Source organism: Malaclemys terrapin, chromosome 1 (genome assembly GCF_027887155.1).
Source record: "Malaclemys terrapin pileata isolate rMalTer1 chromosome 1, rMalTer1.hap1, whole genome shotgun sequence".
Lineage (NCBI taxonomy): Eukaryota > Metazoa > Chordata > Testudines > Emydidae > Malaclemys > Malaclemys terrapin.
The window spans coordinates 216879181-216905458 of NC_071505.1; the positions used below are offsets into that span (position 1 = coordinate 216879181).

The window sequence follows — 26278 nt, forward strand, 5'->3', positions numbered from 1 at the left end:
TCAGTCAAAGCAGAATAAAAGTTAAACCAAGGCTGATCAATTTCTTTCAGTAGACCTGATCCAAAGCCCACTGCAGTCAATGTAAAGACTCCCATCGGTATAGCTGCTGACAATTTCCCTGACATAGATTCATGCCTTGTCCATTAATCAATCAGACTAATTCAGTTGAACTCTGTAACTGATAATCGTGGAAATTCAATTGTTCTAATGAATGCCATTCTTCTGGCTACAGATGCCGGCCACAGCTGTCAGAGATTTAGCAGCCAACTGGTCCTCACCGAAGGAACACTTTCCTGCCTAGTTTTAATAATTCTTAAAACAGCATATTATTTTTACTGCCAGCAAAGTAAAACATTAAGGGCCAGATCCTCGGCTGCTATAAATCAGCATCATAGATAAAATGGACAAATGGACCAAATTCACCCCCGATGTAAGAACTCCCAGTGACAAAGAAAAGCTCAAGGATTTTATGTGACACCACCTTTAAGTTCCACATTTGATCAATACTGGAAAAGCCGCTGAAATGCTTGACAGCTGATGCAAATTGAACAGAATACACACTTAGCAAACAGGAGATTTGTTCTAAACCAAGAAGATACATTTTTATTTCATTGGTCATGCTTTATTAGCTACAGGGATGCTGTTCAGTCAAAACTTCATGTCATTCAATATTTATCTTTTGATAGTGCATTTGATTTGAGTCCACATTTATGTATAGGCTGTTCATGAGCATTTAAAAGCACATTGAAAACTAGAAAATATTTCAGAAACGTACAAATGAAACTAAGGACACATACTTTAGCATTTGAAGTTTTTCCTATAAATTGGCTTCTGAGTCTTAATGCAAGTTTTCATTTTATAAGAAAAATAATTGATCAACAGATTTCACATCTAAACTACACAGCATTCTGGAAAAGAGAAAGCAATGCATGTTTCAAATAAAATAAACTTCATTATCTCTGTACACAATAACTAAAATAGGTAATCCTAGCCAGATGGTTTAATAATGCATATATTACTTTATAAGGCAATACATATTCAGAGTAGATATTAAAATCATACACACCTGGAGATTGGTACAGGTTTTGTTCAGCACTTGTACATCTAAACTCAGAAAATAACATGAAGGAGGGTTGTATCTTTGAACCACCTAAGTGTGAAGTGTTAATAAATCCAGTCTAGAAGAACTAACTGATCACCACCACCATAATACTTCTGTAGAAACACAAATACTAAATGGTCTTTTTAAGAGACAATTTTAAAGTGCATGGATTGCCATCCTTCCTGAAGAGATTCCAAACCAATTCTATATTGTAAACAACTGGTCCCAAATGCACATCCAGAGCACTTATAGTAACACATTTATTTTTCCTCTATGGATGGGAAGGTGGCTCTGGATTACTGTTGGAGCCCTGCTTTCAATCACCATCTCAAGGCCCTGCCTTGTGTCCACTAGATGAAATCCCCTTTGAAGCTTATTGGTGCTGCTTATAAATGGGACAGAGGGGATGCATTGCTATTGAACTATGTGAGGGACCCTCCCCCCCCTCCAACACAATCTCTACACCTCAGCTAAAATACCAAGCTTTTGCAGCAATCCCAGTTCCTGCCTGTATCCGGAGTAGGACACCCAGACTGAGAATAAATTCAGATTTACCACAGTGCAGAACATTCCCTATAGGCCACCAACCTGGTCCAGCCTCCTTTGTCCATGCACAACTAATATACACCAGATTAAGGGCCATATTTAGCCACTGGCCTGAGGCAAGATGTTGCAGCCCGCTTTTCACCCCAGCTTTTGGTGCAGAGGGCAAAGATATAAGCACTGTGGGGCTGAGGTAGGCATGTAACTCACCAGAGTTGTCTAGCCTCATGTTTCTGATCCCCTCAATGTGTCTGTAGGAATAATGAGTGCTCACTCCAGAGTTCTCCCCTACCCAACCTTTTTTTAGGTGGCTGCAGCCCTGGCAGACTGGGGGTGGGTCCATAAGCCTTCCACTCGAGGGCCATAGCAAAGGAGTTGCCTCTTTGAGCACAGGCTGAACCTGACAGGCCCTCACATAGACAGCTGAAGGGTGAGGGAAGCTCCTTGCTCAATCCCTCCTCCTCACACCTGGTTAAGGGGCAGTCACAAACTGGCCACAACATGGCTTTAGGAAAGTTACAAGGCATAGCTGGCTTTGTGGTTAACAAATTCATTTTACACATGTGGTCTCTGAACTTTGATGGTGGCCTTTGAGATCAATGGTAATCTTAGGCAAGTGATTTCACCTGTCGGTGCCTCAGTTTTACCAAGTGTAAAATGAGAACAATGAAAACTTCCTTTGTGCTCTAAGGAGAAATAGTGCTTCATAAGAGCTGAATATTCTGATCATTCTTAGGGCTTATCTACACAGTTGGAAAAGGCGCACTACATGAGGGGTGATTTCTAAAGCTCCTTAGCATGTTGCACATTCATTGGTCTGTATAAACGCTGCTGGTGTGCACTAAAGGCTCCTTAGTACGCTTTAATGTAGTCCACTAAAGTGCACTAGGGAATCTTTAGTGCGCACCTGCAGGATCTACACAGACCAATTAATGCACATCATGTTAATGAGCTTTAGAAATCACATCCCCATCGTGCACATTACCCCACTGTGTAGACACGCCATCAGTCTGCCTCTCGGTGCATGGATTTCTCACATTCACTTTCCAGTAAAAAGCAACAATAAGAGAAAACACGTCCCTGTAACTGAATGCTTATGTCCAGTGATGGTCTGGTTATCAATAGCCCTCTTATCTGCCTCCAGGGGGAAAAGTGCTCACAAATATACAAAATTCATTCAAATCAATATACTGTGCGGGCCCTAGAGTCTGACTTGTCTTGCAAATAAACAGCAACACTTCTTAGCGAGAGGATATTCATCATTAATTAGCCTGAAGTATAATTAATTCATTTATACTAAAATAGATTTAATCCATAATTCCACAGGAATTCTACCATCATGGCTCCACTTATTGTAAATATTCAAGCAAACTAATCACATGCATTATATAAAGTAGCTATTTCCAGAAACAAGCAACTATATACTTTAAAATAATGAGAGGTTTTGAATGTGATTTTATAGAGACTTGTAAAAAAGTCTCTTTGCTAACTGTGGCACAACACAGACTTATAATTCCCAGTGAACTAATCATTATGAAATGTAACATAGAAAGATTAACACTGATCTATCAAATTGTTCTACAAATGGTGGTATATGTTCTGATTCAATACAGTATCATTTCTAAGGTCCGGATCCTGCAAACACCTGTGCATGTGCCTTAAGTTAAACGTGTGAACACCTTTGTAGAATTGGGGGCTTAAAACGATACTAAATTTCTATATCTCAGATTCCACATCTAGTTCTAGTAATTTAAAGGCCATGTGGTTTCTGTTAGTATGATTGGCACTGATTAATGTAACTGAGGCTGGGTCAGTCTTATAAATCCCGGGCCAGGTCAGTTATATTGTCATAACAGAAAGCAAAATGTGGTCTAGAGTGTATAGCCCTGAACCAGCCTTAATTACATTTGTGTGACTAGTACTGGTGTAACCAAAAGCAGAAACTGACCCATAAACCAAAATACAAATACTTGGCCAACCACATCCTCACAGTAATGGCAAATTGTGTATTTTTCTGATTCTAAATACAGATTTAAGTGACCCTCAAATCAACTACCTTTTAAACTGCAATCTCTTATGGCTGTCTTGGCTAAGTAATAAGTAAATCTCTCTTGGCTAAGTAATATGTGTTTTATCATGAGAGATTATATACAGTGGTACCATTAGAAATTGGATGAAGTGTAGGGTTTATCACAGATACTGCCGTAGAGGTGCGGTAAGCATTCAATTTTTAAATGATGTCCTCTGTATATTCATCTGCATCCCAGAACAGTTGCCTCTTTTCTCTTGACCATTACTATATATGGGTTAAACAACGTTTTAAAAAATTATATAGGCACATCTTATGTGGCTCCACAGAACCTGTACTCTAAGCCTCACTGTGATAATGATGGATAACACTGGCAATAATAACAAAACATTCAACATTCAATGGCTTGCTTATTGCTCAGATAGGCAGCAATGAATTTCATGCCTTTAGAGGCCAAACCAGAGCTAGACTGAAAGACAGTTTTTTCTCATGGAATAAACACAGATTTTCTGCTCTAAAATTGGATTTTTTTATCAGAGGGTCAGAGGCACAAGCAATAATGGAAGTATCTTTTGCCAAATCATGCATGGAAAATGTCATCTTTCTATTCTATGGCCATAGCTTTACTTCCATGCTGATCAAATTAATTATGAAAATTGCCTATATGTTTATCAATATGCAATATTTCCTGTTTCCTTGCTAGGTTAAAAAACTTCCTTTAAATGAAAAGTTAGAAGTCACTGCTCAGAATAAATGGCAATCTTTTCTGCTCAAAATAAATATTTGGGTTCAATAATATCACATTTATATTCCACCATATGCTTGTTTAGTTATTGTTGCCATGCAGCACAAATATTTGAGGGTCTATAATTACATATTTGACCTAATACAATATTTAGAAACACTGGGTTACAATTGCAATATTGGTGCAGAGCTGCATGGTGAATGAGAGAGCTGGATTTGTACCTTTCAATTGCAGAGGTTTTCTTGACTTTTTAGATTGTTTCTGGTGTTTTTCTTATGAACAATTCTAAAAGAATAATTCTAAGCCAATGCAATTTTAAACTGAAATCCTGGCCCTGGCCCCACTGAAGTCAAAGGCAAAACTCCTCTGCTGTGTAAAGCATTACAGTCTGATTAAGCAATAGTTCGGCCTGATGTATGCTATTTAGTGCCGATTGTTTCTAAAGTCCCATTTGTTTTTAAAAAAGCAAAACAAAAAACAAAAACAAATTTCCTGAGACTACATCTTGGGCCAAATCCATGGTCTTACTGAAATCAATAGTAAAATTGCTATTGATTTCAATGAGATCAGGATTCAAACCTTTGTAGTTCTGTGACAAATTGCATCATGTTTTTGAAACTGGGGAAATGAGACAAGTAATAAACTATAAAAAATACAACCCCAAATATTTCATCGTCCTTAAAAACAAACAAACAAACAAACAAACAAACAAACAAACAAACAAACAAACCCTCTCAAAGTCTGTGTCTTTCCTGATGTCGTAGGCTGTGTTTTTCTGCTACTTTAGTGAAGTGATGGGCCAAAAACAAATGCCAGTTTCAGACTGGCAAGAAGGCTGCAGAGAAAATTCGTTCTTTGTCTGCTATAAAAAAAAAATTCTTTGCAAATTTCCAAGAAAACACATTTGAGAAATCTGTCTGGGCCAGCCCAATTCAATTCTTTGCTATCTGCAAATTTTCCATCAAAGCTTTTTTCAATGGAAAACTGGATTTTTGACTAAAGGAGACTATTTTGAGGAAAATAGAAGCTTTCTGAAATATTTTTGGCAGAAAACCAAAGACTGATTTTTTTTCTACCAAACCTTTTCAGTTTTTATCCAAAATATTTTGGTTTTCGGTTGCAAAAAACCAAACACTTTTTAAGGTTTTCAAATTTTTGATGAAAAGTTGAAATTTTCAGCAGAAACACACACACACACACACACACACCTTTGACCAGCTTTAGAAGTGAGGAACAAAATTGAGTCATCAGGAGAATACAGTAACAGACTGTCATACATGAATTTGTAACTAGAAAGAACTCTCTTCTTTCTCTGTACTATCCCATCTATCTGGTGCACCAAAATTAGCGCATTTGCTTTTGAAGAACAAACAGTTAGCTGCTATTTGCATTTTGAGGAAAGCACTTTTTAAATCAGAACAGCAAATCTCTCCACTGCCGCCCTCATAGATCTCAGTACCTGTACTTGCAGTAGAAAGGTGAAAACTAACAATAGTCAGTTAGTACCAGACTCTAATGGGTTATTCACATTAAGTGCTTGTCTACACTTACCGGGCGATCAACGCGTGGCGATCGATGCATCGGCAGTCAATTTAGCGTGTCTAGTGAAGGCCTGCTAAATCGACCCCAGATCACTCTCCCGTCGACTCCCGTTCTCCAACTGAACGAGAAACGCAAGGGGAGTCGATGGGAGAGCGTCTCTAGTTGACATCGCAGTAAGCAGATCTAAGGACATCAACTTTAGCTACGTTATTCACATAGCTGAAGTTGCATAACTTAGATCGATCTCCCTCCGTAGTGTAGACAAGGCCTAAGTAGTACCCTGATCTACAAGTAGGTCCATCTGATGTCAGTGGGACTACTTATGCTGCAAGGTACTACTCAACATCAGTTAAGCCCTAAACAGTTTAATCATCATGTTTACTAATTCACATTGGTTGAATTTACTTAATTACTAGAGCAGTGGTGGGCAACCTGCAGCCCATGGGCCGCACTCACCCCATCAGGGTAATCTGCTGGCAGACCACAAGACAGTGTTTACATTGACTGTCCGCAGGCATGGCTGCCCACGGCTCCCAGTGGCCAGGAACAGCAAACCAGAGTCACTGCGAGCTGTGGGTGGCCGTGCCTGCGGACGGTTAGCCCATCAGGGTAATCCGCTGGCAGACCGTGAGACAGTGTTTACATTGACCATCCACAGGCACGGCCGCCCGCAGCTCCCAGTGGCTCTGGTTTGCTGCAGCCCGCGGGCCACAGGTTGCCCACCATTGTACTAGAGCATGGAAAATATTCATTGCAAAATCCAAAACCACATATATTCCTCTCATTTGGGATTTTCTGAACTGCTTGAAAGGCAAGCCAGAGTCTCTCAAAGGCTCCCAAACCTGGGCCCAATCTCATGAGTAGGGCCCTACAAATTCACGGTTCATTTTAGTCAATTTCACAGTCATAGGATTTTAAAAATAATACATTTCATGATTTCAGCTATTTAAATCTGAAATTTCACAGTGTTGTAATTGTAGGAGTCCTGACCCAAAAAGGAGTTGGGGGGGAGGGGTCGCAAGGTTATTGTAGGGAGGGTTGAGGTACTGCTACCCTTACTTCTGTGCTGCTACTAGCGGCAGTGCTGCCTTCAGAGCAGGGCAGCTGGAGAGTGGTGGCTGCTGGCCGGGAGCCCCGCTCTGAAGGCAGAGCCACCGCCAGCAGCAGCGCAGAAGTAAAGATGACATGGTATGGTATTGCCACCCTTACTTAGGCACTGCTGCTAGTGGGGAGCTGCCTTCAGAACTGGCTTCGCAGCCAATAGCTGCCACTCTCTGGCTGCCCAGCTCTGAAGGCAGTGCAGAAATAAGGGTGGCAATACCATGACCCCCCTAAGCTAACCTTGTGACCTCTCTACAACTCCCTTTTGGGTCAGGACCCTCAAATTGAGAAACACTGATCTCCCCCGTGAAATCTGTATAGTATAGGGTAAAAGCACACAAAAGACCAGATTTCACGGGGGGAGATCAGATTTCATGGTCTGTGATGCGTTTTTCATGGCCATGAATTTGGTAGGCCCCTAGTCATGAGACCCTAGTCATGAGATCCCAGGACAATCTATGGTTTCACATCTAAACCAGGCAAAACTAGTTTCTACAGCTGTGAATGCTGAGTTAATATAACCCACTAACTAAAATTCAGAGGACACACACTCTCGTAGACTGAAACTACTGAAACCAACAGAAGGAAACCAACCCGTGAACTGCTGAACATCCAATGTCTGCCCTTGGAGGCAGGCAGGCACCTCCTACTGAATTCAGTGGGCACTGGGAGGTTTTGGTCTGATTATATCCCAACTAATACATTATATTTTTGCATTTTCAATACAAATTTACCACCAAGTTTTGCTGGTTTCATTCTCTCTTTGTCTTTGATACCCCCTGCCCCAACAAGGTGCACCATTAACTCAGCATTCACTGTTCCAAGGGTCAAATTCTGCTCTCATTTGCACCAGTTTGTTTTAAGAGGTTTATAACTGTACAGCTCGATCCGTATCACAGTTATTTCAATGGGAATTGGATTTTGCCTTATGTTAAAGCAGGGTTTGGAATCTGCAGTGACTGTAGCACATTATCTTCCTATTCTGAGAATAATGGATGCCATGGTGCCACAACCACTAGGCAGTGGAAAATACTGAAGGCCTGATTCTCCACCAGTTTTATGATTTCAGTGGAGATACAGGTATAAAGCTGCTGTAATTGGTTTGAGGCCAGGCCCTGAGTTTTTAATGGCATTCACTGTACACCCCCATATTACAATACATCCCCATGAAGAACTTCTGTGCTTCATTTGACATTTGTTGTTCATCTTTAATCAAACACAACTAAAATTCTGTATTACACATTTAATAATGTAACTCCCCATTATTTTGCACCCCAAAGAGAAGAGCAGAGTAGTCAGTAACTCTCAAAGTGCTGTGCTTTTTCCTCTGCAATATGGCAAAATGCGCACACTCAAACTGTAAACTTCTTCTAACTCACATTTATTCAAATGTTACTGCTTTCACATTGATAGTGTACAAGATACTACTCATTTCAGATGGGGCCAGCACACCCCAGTAAATACTGTTAAAATCTTTTTACACTATGAATACTGTATTCAAAACATTTATAAATAGTTGACAGTTCTAGGAAATAGTCAACACTTAACTTTTTTTAAAAGGGTCGCTCTCATTTAGATGAGTTTACTTCAGCCAAAAAACAAGACAGAAAAACAAACAAACCCATGAAGTTGTTTCTGCAAACAATGGGACAAATCTTGAATCCCTTACACCGTTTTTATGTGACTGTGGTTGGAGTCTGCCTGAGTCAGAACTGAGGCAAAACTATGGACTTCAAGATTTGACTCCAAGCCAATGAAGGCCTGATCTTATAGGGGCTGAGTGCACTCAACTCTCGTTAAATCGGTGGACAATAAAGGCATTCAGCACATCACATGAGGTGTTCACTACGACGGTGTCAGGCCCTAAAGTACCTGGAAGTTCTTGTATGCAGTTGCTTTCTCTATGCATGTATGGTACTCACTATCCCCGCAAAGCAGAGCAGGCAGCCATGCTATCTACACTGCGCAACCATTTCCAAAGCTGTCCCTGCCATGTACCCTATACACAGCCTTCGTTACAGATGTGGTTGCCGTTGATGAGGCTGAACGTGGCCACTGAATGGTTGGTGCTCTTGAGGGAGGTCATTCGAGTGGTACTTCTGCCCATGCTTTGGGACCTGATGAGGAGACGGGTTCTGCAGCACAACAGCTGGTTGTTGAACTGTTTCCTAAAACTTTTGCTGAGCAAGTAGAGCGCGAAAGGGTTTACGCAAGAGTTAGCAAAGGCCAGGATTCGAGCACAGATGCTGGTGATGAAGTGCAGCACTGAGGTGTCTACCTCTGAATAATGGTAGGACCGGTATAAATAGATGATGTGATTCGGAAGCCAGCAGAAAGCAAAGAGGCACACAAACACCAGCACTGTCTTGGCCAGACGCTTCCGTGAATCGATCTGAAAAGAACAAAGAGAAAAGTAGATTAGCAAATGTTCCTCACTTTGGCAACAGATGGGAAATTGGAAGCTAATTACTTTTCCTGTCACAAGGGAGTGGATGGGGAGGGGGGAATGAGACAGTGAATGCAGGGGAGTCTGGACTGGATGGGACTTTAGCACTGAGTGAGTCAGCTCCCCAAAAAGTAAAAAACCAAACAACTAAATTGTCTCCTCTATCCTAAAGATAAAACTCAGGTCAACTAATGCTCAGTGACTGAGTATCACTAACCCCAGCATGATCTATAGAAATCCAAGAATCAGCAACTTATTAGCCATGGTAGGGGCTACCTAGCACACTGCACAGAGCGCAAATATGTTACCACTTGGGGCCATGTGGTATACATACACATATATAATGCCGGCAGGCAGAATCATTGTTTCTCCTTCATGGAATCTTCTTCCCCAGCTCCTGTAGCCTTCCTTTCTCCTCCTCCAGGCTTTTTGTATATTTCCTTATTTAAACCCCTCCTACTCACCTGAGTTTCTTTGTTCTATGCTTGGTAACTTTTCTCCAGAAAAACCCTCCCCTCAGAGAAGATGGATAAAAATGGCTTTCCCCTAAGTTACAGTCACTCTTTAGGTTAACTTTTGTATGCTCAAACAGCCATCATTAATGTTAAGTATTCCCCATTGTCCTTCATCTAGTGAGTACCAGATGCATGTTCTGTCAACATTGATGGATCCACATACATATAGGCTTTCTGGGACACAGAAATGTCATGATACAATTTAATAATATTATCCACCATTTGTAAATTGCACAGACAGAACCCACAACCTGTCACAGGGCCCATCTCAGAAATGACTGTCCCAATCTTCCAGCTCAGACCATGATGGGTGAAGGCCGAGGTGCGATGAAAGGACAAATGCCCTGAGGCCTGGCCTACACTAGGAAAAGCTGTATTTTTACCATATGATAGTTAACGTGTTACACAGACAGGGCAAGCTGTGGTTTTACATTGATTTAGAGAGTGAAGATGAACCTTAAGGGGAAATCCTGAGGGGGACCCTAGGGTTCCCTCAAGCAGCTAAATCGAAGTAAAGCTACAACGTGCCCAGTCTGCACTAGGGTGATACAATGTGTTCTCTCGCTCTCTCTCATTCTACAAACATATCTATCTTCCTAGAGTAGACAAGACCTTAGAGGGACCCACCATCCAAAAGAGGAAGACACAGCTGCTCCACCCAGGGAACCTCTAGACAGTATTGCATCATGGGAGAGGCAATGCCTCCTGGAACTTGCTGGCACAGACAGTGCACTACCACTTGCCTTAAGAGGCTGCTGTGTGCACACTGCTTTGTGGGCATGCCCTACCTCCTCCCCACCCTGCTTAGAGTGGCTCTTGCCACTAGCTCCACTTGCTCTGCATGTAAGTCTTGAAGTTGTGAACACCACTTGTGGCCACCGCGCTCTTCCATATTCGTGCAGCAGCTGGGCACATGCAGGCCCTTGCAGAGTAATGGGCTCGGTTCTGATTGCTTCAGTTGAGAAGGGTGAGAGCTCAAACTGTGGGTATGCCTACATAGCAAAAGCTGTGCACGGGCTCAATTACCCATGCCTGACTCCAGCTGGTGTAGGCAACAATATCAATGAAGACAGCACAGCATGGGCTAGCAAGCTGGTTACATACCCAGGGTCCATGCTGGGCTCTCACTACCTGCTCTCAAATTGTTGCTGAGGTGTCCTCACTGCTTTTGTTACCTGCTATCTTGGATAGACTAGTGGTCCTCAATCTTTCTAGACTACTGTACCCTTTTCAGGCGTCTGATTTGTCTTGCGTACCCCCAAGTTTCACCACACTTTAAAACTACTTGCTTACAAAATCAGACATAAAAATACAAAAGTATCACAGCACACTATTACTGAAAAATTGTTTACTTTCTCATTTTGCCATATAATTCTAAAATAAATCAATTAGAATATAGATATTGTACTTACATTTCAGTGTATAGCATACAGAGCAGTATAAACAAGTCATTGTCTGTATGAAATTTTAGTTTGTACTGACTTCACCAGTGCTTTTTATGTAGCCTGTTGTAAAACTAGCCAAATATCTAGATGAGTTGATGTACCCCCTGGAAGTCCTCTGCGTACCCCCAAGAGCAGGGGAGGGAAAAGTTTTTGGCCCTAGGGCCACATCTGGGTGGGGAAATTGTATGCAGGGCCATGAATGTAGGGCTGGGGCAGGGGGTTGGAGTGCGAGAGGGAGTGCAGGTTGTAGGGGAAGAGGGCGCGGTGTGCAGGAAGGGGCTCAGGGCAGGGAGTTGGGGTGCAGGAGGGGTGTGGAGTACAGGGTGTAGCGGGGGCTCAGGGCAGGGGGTTGGGGTGCAGGAGGGGTGCGGGTTGCAGGAGAGGGCTCAGGGCAGGGAGTTGGGGTGCAGGAGGGGTGCAGAGTAGAGGGTGCGGCGGGGGCTCATGGCAGGGGGTTGGGGTGTAGGGGGGGTGCAGAGTGTGGGAGGGGGTTCAAGACAGGGGGTTGGGATGCAGGAGGGGTGCGGCAGGGGGTTGGGATGCAGGGTGGAGGGTGCAGAGTGCAGGGTGAAGGAGGTGTTTGGGGTGCTGGCTCCGGCCCAGCGCCACTTATCTCAAGTGGCTCCATGGTGGCAGTGGTGTGCAGTGGGGCTAAGTCAGGCTCCCTGCCTGCCCTGGCCCTGCGCTGCTCCTGGAAGTAGCCAGCATGTCCGGCATTGGCTCCTGGGGGTGGGGTGGGGCAGGTGCTCTGCTGCGTGCTGCCTTTGCCTGCAGATACACCCCCAAAGCTCCCATTGGCCGTGGTTCCCCGTTCCTAGCCAATGGGAGCTGCGGAGGGCGGTGCCTGCAGGCGAGGGCAGCACACGGAGCCCTCTGCCCCCTCACTCAGGGACATGGTGCCAGCCGCTTCCAGGACAGGGACGGGGCCAGGGCAGACAGGGAGCCTGCCTTAGCTCCACTTTGCCACGGGGCTGGTAATCCCGTGGGCCAGATTGAAAGCCCTGATGGGCCAGATCTGGCCCACGGGCCGTAGTTTGCCCTCCCCTGCCCAATGGTATACGTACCCCTGGTTGAGAAACACTGGTATAGACTAGCCCGTGCACAGTTTTTGCTGAGTAGTCATATTCAGAATCCCAGCTCTCATCCTTGTAAAATTGAAGGAGAGTTAGATGGGTCTCATTTGAGGTATAAATGTTTAGAAAGTGTATCAAAGTCTGATCAGCCACTCCTTTTCAGACCCCTTATGTATAGCACTGAACAATCATTATGTACTGTTTGCCACTACTTGAGGCAAGATTTGAGACTTTTTGTGCTCTGTTCCAATGTGGCAAATGCTATATTCTCATTACTCACATGGAAGATTTGAGTCAGATAGTCAAATCCCAAAGCACTATAAGTAAATTGAGAATTAAGCTGGTCACAAAAAGCAGATCTTTTCTCATGATAGAAGCAAGCACGAAGCAGGCAACAGAACATTGGCATAGCACGTCATGACTTTATTTTGTGTTCCTTTAATTGCATAAGCTGAAAATTAGCTATTGAATTCAGAAAAGATTGACATGTACCAGATGACAGTCAAATGTCCCCAAAGATCTAACTGTAAATTAAACCCTGTGGGATAAATCTCTCCATGAGTGAACTGTACATATATATTTTTAATGTATCTTTAATTTGATACTGAAGCTATTGTGGCCCACATCTGCACTAGGAAGAAAGGAAACAATGCAATAAAGAAATCAATATCACTTATCTAAGACAGAGACCTATCACTATTGAATGCACTGCAGGAGTGAAATCATTGACTGACTGCTGGAGCAGACTTACTTTTTGCTATCTTTATAATGCTGTATACAAACCTTTAGGGGAAAGGACAGACGAGAAGTGACTCTTTATACTTCTAGTGCACTTTAGTGGGTAATCAAATCAGTCATCAAACAGGCAGAAAGGTGGGAGTGGTGGGAGAAAGACTTATAAACATTCAAAAGTAATGTAAGAGAAGTTCTTTTTAATATGCTGAAAGCACATCTTTCCACCCATGTGGTGCTACCTGATAACTAGTGATGGGAAAATTTCTAAAGGTTCAAGAAATTCAGTTAGGTTTGTTACTGATAGAGGGTAAAGTCATTGTTTGTACAACTGACCGCACTCAGGCTACCAGCAGACTTAGAGCCTAAAACATAAAAGCGTGGGCCTCTACTGATTGTGCTAAAGTAGCACGGGCTTACCTACATGAGAAAGTTGCACCAGCTCAATTTAAGATGAGGATTTAAACTGATTTATTGAAACTGGTGCAAACCCCTGTACTGACACTTATTTCAGTTTAATCATGGCTTACGTTAGTTTACTTGAAATCCTGCAGGAATCAGTTTAAGGCAGACTGAAATAATCCACATGTTAACTGAAATAGGAAAGTCCACACGGGGGTTGTACTAATTTAAAACGGTTTAAAAGCAATTCAAGTTAAAGAAGTGTAACTTTCTCATTTAGACAAGATCTAAGGGTAGCAGCATACTGGAGCTGGAAGGGTATTTCCAGCTCGAGGAGACATATCTGTGCTTGCTCTGATCAACCTAGTGTGCTAAAAATAGGAGTGGAGCCACACTGGTGCAAGCAACTAGTCCCCCAAGTACATGTCAAGGGTTTCAGACAGGATTGTTCTTGGGGCAGCTAGCCCAGCTCACTGTTTGTGCCCCCATGGATACTGTTATTTTTAGTCCTCTATCTTGATCAAAGCTATGAAGGGTATGTTTACCTGAGCTGGTAGTCCATCTCCAGTATAAACATACCTTAAGTGGATACCTTAGCTGGAAGCAATAGTAGATTCACACATTTCCAGCCACTAAATGGAAACAGAGATCCACACTCTCCCAGTGTAAGTGTACGTCCAGACTACCTGCCGTATCGGCGGGTAGTGATAGATTTATCGGGGATCGATATATCACGTATCGTTAAGACGCGATATATCGATCCCCGAATGCGCTCCCCATCGACTCCGGAACTCCACCGGAGCGAGCAGCAGTAGTGGAGTCGACGGGAGAGCCGCGGCCGTCAATCGCGCGCTGTGAGGACGGGAGGTAAGTCAGAATAAGATATGTCGACTTCAGCTACGGTATTCCCGTAGCTGAAGTTGCGTATCTTACATCGACACCCCCTCTAGTGTAGACCAGGCCTAAGTTTCTCTATACATGGTACAAACTTCATGTCATTCCAACATCCACGAGGGTAATGTACTTTCAAATAAAAATAAATTCATACCTGTTTCTGAACATGTATGTTTCCTTCCACAGGTATGTTGTAAGCACTCCGGATCAAATTTTTAGCAATGAAGTAGTAATACACTGAAATGACCGATAGAGGAATGATGTAAAAGATCAGAAATGATGCCATTGAATGAATTTTTGGATGTAGCCCATCAGAATGTGGGTAAGGGGCACAGCTGATGAATGTTTTGTTAGTGTCTCTGTCATAGAAAGGGTGCAAGTCAGAAAACACAACTTCAGGAATGGCAAGCAGCATGGATAAAATCCAGATCATAGCAGCTTTCATACAAATCTTCATCAGCGCATGAGGGGCTTGGATATCCATTGGCCTCACTATCGCTTTATACCTAAGAGCAAAGAGAAAGAACTGTTAATAACTATGACGTTGAACAATCAGTCATACTGAGTCATACTGGGTCAAATTTATCTTTGTCCAATCTTTCACTGATTTCCCTTTTCATTTCCAAAAATCCCAACAACGGTTTTCAACTGGTGCTGGTTGAAGTTTTTAACATTTCTGAAATTTTGCAATCAGCTCAACTTGTCACCAGTTAATTCAATTTCAGGTGTACTGATTTTGAACATGTACGGAGATATTCTGAAATCCATGTATGTGTACAAATGGCATTAAGAGGAAGTAAAATAAATGAGTGTACTTTTAAAGCATAAACACCATGATACTACTACTGCAAGTATAAAACTTCATTCAGTATTGTTCAAGGAAACTAGACTAGATATTGCTTAAAGAGTTTGTAAAAGCTGCTGGTGACTTCTTTTGGAGTTGAGGGTACACAGCACTTCTGAAACTCAGACCTTGTGTTTTCAAAATTGTAACAGACATTCTACTTCTTTTAATTACTTAGGTGTGATCTAGGACACAATTTCCATTTGTCCATAATTAATTGTATCTAGATTAAATAGAATGTGGTGATTTATAGAAGACAAGTTATGAAGAAAGAAATTGTATGCTACATTATGTAAATATGCAAAACAGCTTTTGTGTTTCTGTACACTTTTTCCTTCCAGAATTTCAAACTTTTTTAAAAGTGTGAATTTCCAATTCAGCACACAAGCAAAATATATTTGAAGCTCATATGTAGAATGAAAAACCCATATAACAAAATAGCCACATGTAAAAAGAACTCCAGATTGAAATCGGTGCATTTAAAAATTCACAGTTCATAAATATATTTAAAGTATAAATTAGAAGTAAGAGATGACATTTAGGAAATAATATCTATAGGTTTTATACAGTATTATTCTATTAATCAGACTCATGATAATGGAATTTATATTCCATTCTATACTTAAAATCTAGATATTTTTATTTGCCCAATCCCCTTTTAAAAGATTATATGGAAAATGAATCCTTACGGAGCTAGGGGCTAAGTGGTCATCATAGAATAAAACATAAATGGCGACTCACTTTCTCATAACTGTTCTTCGAGGTGTGTTGTATATGTCCATTACACTTTAGGTGCCTGTGTATCACATGCACCGGTGCTGGAGAGTTTTCCTTACTGGTACCCATATGAGTGGCTCTGCCCACTGATGGGCTCCTCATACTCTGAAGCAAGGCTATAAAGGGTGGAGTTGCTCCCTCCCCCCTTCAGTTCCTTCACACCGGAACCGATAGTAGGCTCTGATGCATCAGGAAAGGAGGGTGGGTCGTGTAATGGACACATGCCTACAAACATCCTGAAGAACAACAATTATGAGAAGATGAGTAACCATTTTTTTCTTCAAGTGCTTGCATATGCCTGTTATACTTTAGGTGACTCCCAAGATATTACCCCAAGAGGCAGGGCAGGGAGTCTCATCAGAAGAGGGACTGCTTCCCAACATTGGCATGCTCCTATGATGCAGCATACAGTGTTTGGTGAGTGTATGAATCGAAGACCATGTCGCTGCTCTACAGATGCCCATAACTGGGATTGTGCCACAAATGCTGCTGAGTTCGAATGAGCTCTTGTCGAGTGCACTGTGCGTTTCTCAGGAGGCATTGCTTCATGATAGCACATTGTAATGCAGCTGGTGATCCATTTCGAGTGTCTGAGTTGTAATGGGGTGGTCTCTCATATGTTCAATAAAAGAGGCAAAGCTGGGAAGAGACACCAAAAGGCTTTGTTCTATCTAGGTAAAATGCCAATGTTTGCTGAATGTCCAAAGTACGGAGCCTCCGCTTGTCTTTATGTGTATGTGGTTCAGGAAGGAAACTGGCAGGTGAATAAACCGATTCAAATGGAAATTGGCGACCACCTTTGAGAGGAACCTGGGGTATATTCTCAGCTGAACCTTGTCTTTGTAGAAGACTGTGGATGGTGGATCTGTGACAAATGCATTCTGTTCTCTCATCCTTGTGACGGAGGTAATGGCCTCTAAGAAGGCTACCTGTGCTGACAGATTCTAAATGAGTATGATGGTAAATGCTCACAAGGAGGGTCAATAAGCGCAGAAAACAGCAGATTTAAATCCCAAGAAGGTGTTGGGTCTCTACAATCTATCAAGACCCTAAAGGAACCTGGTAGTGATTGGGCAAGTGAAAACAGTCTAATCATCTGTGCAAGAGTGAAATGCCAAGATAGCTGACAGATGCTCCCTGATGGAGCTAAGGGCTAGATCTGACTCCTAAAGGTACACAAAATGGTCCAGAATTATGGGAGGTGGCCCAGATGGAAATACACTTCCATTTACTCAAGTAAGTAGCTCTTGTGGATGGCTTTCTGCTATTAAGGAGCACTTTCTGACCTGCTACTGAGCAATGTGACTCCTCTGTATTCAGCCACTGATGAACCATGCCATAACATGTAGCACTGGGCTGAGATTCTGTGTCAGGAGATCTCTGGCTATTGGTAACAATAAAGGTTCATGAGTGGACAATTTGCAGAACTCTGTGTGCCACATCTGTCTCAGCCAGGCTGGAGCTATAAGGATCATCTTGCCCTGATCTTGCTTGAGCTTAAGAATCAGGGAGCTCTTTGTTCCATGGAAACAGGAAAGTGTCTGTCATTGATCCTGAGGTGTGTCCCGCTCTGAAACAGAAGTGGGGATACTTCCTGTTCTGTCAAGTTGCAACCAGATCTACAGATGGGAAACCCCCTACACTGAATACCATGCTAGAACATTTGTGTTGAGGGACCATTCATTGTCCAAACTGAAGGACCTGCTCATACAATCCACCAAGCTATTTCGAACCCTTGGCAGTGTGTTGCCTAGAGACTGACCAAGCTCTGAATGCACCAGTTCTACAACTTGGCTGCCTCCTGACAAGGCTGTCTGACCTGGTGCCCCCTTGCTTGTTCAGCTAAAATGCCACTGTGGTAGTGGTGTTCAGCCCCTGGATAGTCTTGCCCCAAATGTGAGGCAGGAACTGCTGAATGTACAGAATATTGAGCTCAATTTGAGGACTTCTATGTGTAATCTGGCCTCGTGGATAGTCCACAAACTCTGGGCTCAAAGGATGCCCAGATGCACTTCCCAACCCATAGCTGAGACATCAATTACCAGTCATGGTAGGGAGAGGGTGGAGGATGAGAGAATGGAACTCCCCTGCACAAATTGTCTTGACTCATCCACCAGGTCAGAGATGATAGTATGCTATCCAGGATGCACACTAGCTTGTCTGGATGATGAATATGAGGGTGATAAACCTACTTGAGCCATACCTGCAAAGCTCTGATGTACAGCCTGGTGTGTGGGGTGACATACTACCACATTACCTGAGTCTGGGAGAATTCTTCACAGTGGTCTGAGGACGGTTTTTGAGGGATGCACAGAGATCTGATATAGTGTGAAATCTGGAAAGAGGCAGGAAAGCCTTGGCCAAGGTCAAATCCAGGACTGCCCTGATGAGCTCTAGCATCTGAATATGCACTAAAGATTGCTCGGTTTCAGGCCCAGGATACTGAGAAGACAGAGCGTCTGACAAACAGTGGCCTATACCTGAATCGTCGGAATGGAAACTGATATTTATGTGCCATTCTTTTTGGCCACAAGCAGAATGGAGGAAGGTATTTGCCAAATTGTTTTGCCCAATTGTGACACTTATGGACAGGGACCACCTTCCCTGCTGTTGTGGGATGGAGAATATCAAAAAGTTTGTGAGTATTCTCTTCCACAATCTCCAGTTGAATCCCCAAGGAGATTGCCCAGGAGCTCCTGGTGTACCTTAAGGTAATCCGGTACCAGGGAGAATGTTTCCAGTACCAAGGCCTCATCAGGAGATGAGGATGATGCCTGCCAGGAAGGTAAAGCTTGACAATTTCCAAGATTGCTTATGTGGTACCAGGGCAGATTGTTGCTCCAGAACCAGTTCAGGCAAGCCCTGAGTTTTGAAAGTCCAAAGGCTGATCAGTACTGACCATGACTGGTTTGTTGGTATGGGCTGGAGAAAGCTCCCTCCTGAAAGTTCTATTTGTGCAGGGGAGTGGTGAAGTAGATCTAGCTGCAGGAGGCATCCCCGAGGGCAACCAGTGAAGCCACTGCGGGCACTGGGCCCCAAGAATGCCTGACCAAAGTGGCCCAATCCCTGGCTGAAGCCCTCTCAGAATCCCAGTGGTGAGTATGGGAACAGGACTGAGCTCTAGACTGTCAGTACAGGGATATCCTACTCTACCTCAAATTCCAGTGAGGAATCTGAGTAATCTAATAGCCAGGGTGGTGCATGGCCAGGATGGGATTCTTGGTGATTCATCTGGATCTGCGTCAAGCATGTGGTACCAGAGGAAGCATAGACAGCTTGCAGTGTAGAGAAACTGGTACTGAACCAGACAAGTGAGTAAGTACTGGGCCTGAGGACGGTGGTGCCCAACTAGAGTACTCTGGTACCGATGGCTGCACTGAGCCCTGACAAGGGTCCTGGGCCCAGAGCAAGGGTGAAGGTGGTACTGACAGGCACAACAAGCCTCTGGCTGCAGCACAGGCCACTGGTATTGGAATAGACATGGGCTACTGACCTGCTGGAATAAGGGATGATGGAGCCATTGCAGATGATGTGGTAGCCAGTCTCAACAGTCCCCGAGAGGACACTGGAGTTGATGGCTCAGGTGTGTCCATGTGAGTTGGAACTGGAGAGTGCAAAGCTGAAGAGTGCACTTTACCACAGGTACTGGACCAACCTTCTGTAGAGGAGTCCCATCTTCTGGACTTTGAAGAACTGGATACCAATTTCTTCCTAAGCTTCTGAGTCTGGGGCTGTTCCAGAGTCCTGGGACTCAAAGAAGATGGTCCGGGTGGTGGGGATCTCCTCTGGCTCTGGTCTGCTGCCAGGGCTGGGGAAGCAATATGGGAAAGAATCGCCAAGGAACAACCTTTCAATGACTGAAGGGTTTGGATGCTGGTCTAAGAGTGACCTCCAAAAGGATATAATGAGACATTCCTCTCTGCTTTTTTGACCTGATATTAAAACCATGACAATGGAGAATCTATCTCCAAAGTGAGCATCACCCAAGCACTTGCGGTAGCGTGAATGAGGGTCACTAATAGGCATAGCCTCTCTGCAGCTCAGACAAGGTTTAGACCCCAGGGACCTTGGCATAGGCTCCCTCTGTACTGGGAGGGGCCCGGAGGCCCTCCTGACAGAAAAAAACAAAGTAGAATTAAAAAAATTAAAAGTAAAGAAGCAACATATGATTTTTTTTTGAATGTCAAACAATGGGAAAAAAACCCCACTACATCAAAGAGAACTTTGTTTGTGAGGAACCCCAGTGCTCTGACCATGGATGGTAAGAAGGAACAGAAGGAAGGGCAGGGTGACGCTGCCCTTTATACCCTCATTTCAGAGCACAAGGAGCATGCCAGTGGGTGGGGCACCCCCATGTGTGTCACTAGGGAAAACTCTCCAGCACATTGTGTATGACATGCATACACTTACAGTTTCATGTAGAAATGCAAGCACTCAAAGCAGAATTGTTCTATATAGGAAGCTATTTTATACATGAGGTAATACAAGCCTGTATTCATATTGTTATATGTCAGGCTTGTAGTAGTTAATTGGTGCATTGTGCTACGACTACATCATTCGTAATGTGATGCAGAGTATGTTACGATATTTGTGTGGTCTGTGAGCACAAAGTTTTTAGAGAATGAAATAGCATGACTTCTCATTTGATTTTGAGCTTGAATCAGCTCTTCCACCCCCCGCCCTCTTCACTTTCTCCCTCCACTTCTCTTTAGAGATTTCTGCTGAGGATGTTTAATCAATCATGTGGTTTATAATTAATTAAAAAACCTCTTGTCTCCATTTCAAGATCTGCCTCAGGATATCTGTGACTTCAATGGCAATTAGTTCTGCTCTTCTACTTAGTCATTTTTATATGAGGGGTCAAATGGTATTTCAGGCATGGTAGGGATTTGTCTAATGTCCACCTGCTAGTCTATGAATTTATCTTTTCCTCCCTCTGTCAGTAGCAAATATATCAACTTTTTTCCAACTAACTGAGAGGCTGGCATGTGCAGTCCCTTGTGATGCGTATTATTAATGATTGTACTGAATGGCACATACTGCAGAGCTCATGCTACTCCCCTGCAGGCAAAACTCATCCCCTCAGGCTTTGTCATCATCGCCAGGACATTTTATTGTGTTTGCAGACAGTTGTGAAAAATCAAGTTAAGCTTACACCAGGCGAAACACAATTTTCCCGATGCACAAGCAGATCAGCTATGATCAGCATCACATCGACTGATCACAATAACATTCATTTTGTAATAAAGGCCAACCTCTTGTGGCATAACTGGTAGCAGCATTTGGATGCAATTTCTACCCCTAAAAGACAAATTCAGTGAAGTTTCTTGAAGGCTTTTTCTAAATCTTTCATTGTCACTTAGCATTATAGCATCCTGTTTGTTGGGCCACCTGTTCAACAGGTAAACATTCTTCAGAGCTGAATACTAGGTTCAAAATGGTCTCTACCCAAAAATATCTGCAGACATATCCACATTGACTGCTGTGCAGCGGTGATATACTGCCCCAAAGCACTTTTATACAATATTGAATGTCCAGAAATAATATTGAAAACCACGGTCGGGCTCCTTTTGTCCCTAACTTAATGCACAATTAAGCCAACGGGAGGCTGCCTGCTGAAATCAGTGGGAAGACATTGGATCAGACCCATGGATGGTTAAAAGTACAGGAATCAACGTATTTGCTTCCCGTGGCTACTAATACCACATATTTTGGGGGATGTAGTAGAAAGAGAGCGCCTGAGACATGATTAGCATGGAGCAGTCTTCTCTGTGTCTGCTGCGGATCAGCTCTCTGGCAGCACAAGCACTGCCTACCAGTCTCCACAGGCCTTGCCTTCTCTGGACAGGTACCAATAGGCACACACCAACCTCTGAGTCCTCAGAACATTCCCTGCAGTGCTCCGCCCCTTATCCACTGGACACTCGCCTAATTACCAGGTCAGCATGTTCCCAAAGTCACAATACACTCAGGATCGCCAGGTTTATTGTAAAACAAAATCATAACATGCTTTCTTTCTAGAGACTAAACCTAATTAACAGGTTAGGTTAACCTCCTGTCTAAAGAAATTTCTCCCCTAAAGGTCTCTCCAGCATTTTCAACCAAGCCGGGTTGAGATCAATGTTCCCTCTAATTTTTTACATCCATGTGCGGAATGACTTTTGTTATGTGTACCAATATGGAGGTGATGTGTGGCGGGGGTGGGGCTGAGGGGTTCGGAGTGTAGGAGGGGGCTCAGGGCTGGGGCAGAGGGTTGGGGTGCCGGGGGTGAGGGCTTTGGCAGGGGGGTGAGCGCTTTGGAGTGAGGCCAGGGATGAGGGGTTTGGGGTGCAGCGGGGGGCTCAGGGCTAGGGCAGAAGATTCCTGTAACCCACATGCACCCCCTCTGTGCCCCTTGCCAGTTGGCACTAAGAAATTCCTGGGTCACAGTAGTCTCATTCGCTTCAAATAGAACTTCAGTGGTAATACTGACAGTTAGCCATGAGCTTAAGTACCCTGCTGAAGCAGGGCCTAACTGAAGCTCTTAAGACAATGTGCTCTCTGCTATCCATGCAGTGAAACTAAGGGCTTGTCATCAAACACGCACACACACACACTCTTTCTCTCTCTAAGGGCCTGATCCTGCCATTATATACATACATACACAAGCACACAAACCCCCTAAACTCAATGGCAGCTTGAAGTGTCCATCGTACGGCACCATTCAGCTCTCAGTAACAAACCTAGCCACCACCTTGCTGGTGCTGCTACCCTAGTTTACTCTCAAATTCAATATCCCTAATTATTGTGTGATACTGACATTTTTCAGTTGAAAAACGCCTAAAGAAATTCCCACAAAGGATTAAAAAGCAAGAGATGATTCATGGGCTGTAATAAAGGCCAACATTTAGAAAGGAGAACATGCCTTTTGAAGACTCAATCACATAAAATTTGATGCTAGTTGAGAACCACTGTCAGTGCCAAGCACTCCAAGTTGTCAATTTGCACAGAGGAAAAAGCCTGGATTGCTGATTCAATTGGAACTATGAATGAGACTGACCTATGCTACTGTTCAGACTTTGAACTGTTCTGTACCCATTATACGTATTAAACAGAGAATCACAGAGACGCCACTAATGACCTCATATGCAGGATGCCTGCCTGAGTTCTATGTGTCTTGGATCCTATTCTCTGCCAGGACAAAGAAATCATAGATGAGGTTTTAAACAAAATCAATTACTCTTTTAAAACCCATTCTTAAGGCACCATACATAGTCTAAGCCGGGAAAGCAGTAAAAACATAGGGCTGGATGCTCAGCCAGTGCTGCAGCAGCACAAAGCTGCCCTAAAGCCAGCTCAGCTAGCCATTTCCCAATTCCCCCTCCCTAGGGCACCCCATTGGGTGGCAAAGAGCTGCTACAACAGCTTCAACACTAATCCTTTTTTCTGGACTTTTCAAAGGGGGCCTGGCCAGAATGTCCCTACCTGTGGCAATCTTTGGCTGCTAGAACAGCCCGGGAGGGTCACAGGCAGCCAGCATAGTTCAGAACACGGCTACTAAAATCTGTGCCAGGGGACTGGCCTAGTGTTGAACTAGCCACTGGGAAGATCCAAATGATCCATCTTCTCCTGTGAACTGCCCCCAGCTCTCCCCAGCCCACTGCCTCTAAAGGCCAATAAACTTCTGTCCAACTGAATTATGTACGATGAAATGTTCTCAAATTTGAACAAGGCAAGAATCTGGCTAATGAAACCTGACCCAGTGTAGTCCCTGCCGTAGCCTTAGAAGCAGGATAATAGCTACACGTACAATACTCCGTCGTGTTTCACCGAGAGCACTTCCTAGTCTCACCCCTTTTCATGAGCAGTGGCTAACTGACTCCCTCCAATGCGCCGTCTGATTGATTTAAATTTTGCTCTTGTGAATTTGTTATAACTGCCAGAATTAAAAACCATGGCCGGAGATGAATAGAAGACAGGCTGTTGAGGACACTACAGTACTTAGATCTCTCTAAGTATGTGTCTCCTCACTAGAGTTGCCAGTTTTGGTTGGACATATTCCTGGAGGTTTCATATAATGACATTATCTTTAATTAAAGATGAATCTTTAATTCCTGAAGACTTCAGGACTCCTGGAGGGTTGGCAACCCTAGTAGTCTTGACTGAATCCCAGCAGGCCTCTGTTTACGTGGATCTGGCTGGATCTGTATTGTGATCATTGGATAATTATTTCCTGCTGCTACAATCATTGAAACCACTCTACCTTTCTAATAAATGCCACAGACAAGGGATATATATGGTTAGGTTTTTTCCTACTGAGGTTAATATGTCATGAAAAATGTTGGGAAATTGTATTATTATTCCTATATATAATAATACTACCAATAATAATACCACCATTAATGTACTTTACAGCTTCAGCTACACAAACATTAGTTAGTGCCATACAAACAGCACTAATGCCACATCTACAAACATAAACAGACTAATATTTGTACCATAAGAAAAAAGAACTGCACACCTATTCTCTAAAAGCACTCGTTATAACAAATCTCCACACCAGGAACTCTGTTCCTTGCCAGCTGATGTAAATTGGCTTAGCTCCATTGTGCTCCTCTACAAAGTTAAGACAATCTACACCAGCCGAGGATCTGCCCCCCGTGTATTATTGCTCAGTCACCCCTAACTGTAGAGATTTGAGGGGCAGGTTTTATTCCACAGCAGAGAGTGGGACATTCTGTCCCTGCTACAGCAGTCTAAGTCCCTACTGTTTTTTCCTCACTACTTACAGCTGAGGAGCTACCTATGACTGTTGCATCCACTGCAAAATAACTTAAAATGACTAAATCTGGGGAAAGATGTGATGTTTTTCCTCAAGGTTTAAATCTATTTAGCCATATTTGTCTCTTTTTCTGTCATTTGTTTAAAGGGAGGTAGTTCTGCACTATGTGAGGAAGCTGGTGCTCCAGGCAGCCTTATCTTTCTTTTCTGTTTCATGCCTCTTTTGAATTGATGACTCATATTCTCTTTTTTTTTCTCCCTCTTTCAGGTCATCAGTTGAAGCAAGTGTAGAAGAAGTGTGCTTTACTGTGAGGCCCTTTGATGGGGGTCCCTGTGGTATTTCTGATTGTCACACTCCCCTGGAGGAGTTGAGGTTGATGGGGCAGACAATGGAGCTGGGTGAATAACTGACTTTTTCAGTTTTCTGGCAGTTCTGAAAAAAAAATCTGTTTTGCCCTGAACTGAAACCGACATTTTTCCGAATTTTGGGTAAATCAAAAGTTTAAAAAAATTGTTTTGGGTCAAATGAAACATTTTGGTTTTGGTCGGTTTTCACCTCTTTAAACAGAGGCAAAGGAAATGAAGGGCTAGTGTTACAAAAAGCCGAGGCGTTCCCCTCCTTATATCTAATAGTCCAGCGGTCAGGGCACTTACTCAGGATGTGGGGGAGACCAGGTCAAATGCCTCTTTCTGGAGCAGGGATCTGAACACAGCTCTTCCCCCTCCCAGGTGTACACTCTAGCCAATGAGCTATTGGGCATAAGGGGACCACTACTACCTTCTCCTTGGTTTTTGTGAAGCTAGCTCCAAACAATCAAAATGTTTTGTTTTCGCTAATGTTGAAAGAAAAATTCATTTCAACCCAGCCAATTTGCTGAAATGGATATGAACTTGTGAAATGTTTCCATTGATCTGAAAATGCATTTTTGGGGGGCAAAAACTAAATTTTGTCCAAAATATTTTGGCTCAGCTCTCACAGAGAATGATTGCCCACTGATCTAGAAGTGGAAATTTTGGGCTACGTGCACAGAATGATAGAACAAACCATGGGAACCCTTGACTAAACAATGTCAGCTCTTTGAAGAGTCTGGCTGTCTCATCTCTGAGAAGCTGAAGTCACCTGAGTCCATCTTAAACTACCCAAAGTCACTGTCCCTTGGGACACTGCTCTCCATTTCTGAGTGTGCAGATAACTAAAGGTGTAATTTTGTACTGCAATTATTTTTGTTCACAATTTAGGTCTGAATTTCTTATTTGTGGATGGAACCAAAGACTTAGACTTCCAAACAACCTAAATTGTGGGTACAAATGAGCCTGGCAACAAAAGG

General features: G+C 43.3%; 1 protein-coding gene across 3 annotated transcripts in view; it reads right to left on the minus strand.

Moving 5' to 3' along the window:
- Positions 1-2606: 2606 nt before the first annotated feature.
- GRPR (gastrin releasing peptide receptor) overlaps positions 2607-26278 on the minus strand; it is a 41189-nt gene continuing 17517 nt past the window's right edge. For all 3 annotated transcript variants that reach the window (XM_054007075.1, XM_054007067.1, XM_054007083.1), the window contains exons 2-3: positions 14724-15075; positions 2607-9454 (exon numbers count right to left, since the gene is read on the minus strand). In XM_054007075.1, the coding sequence (XP_053863050.1) occupies positions 9062-9454; positions 14724-15075 (745 nt within the window). In that variant the 3' untranslated portion in view covers positions 2607-9061. The remainder of the gene's footprint in view (positions 9455-14723; positions 15076-26278) is intronic.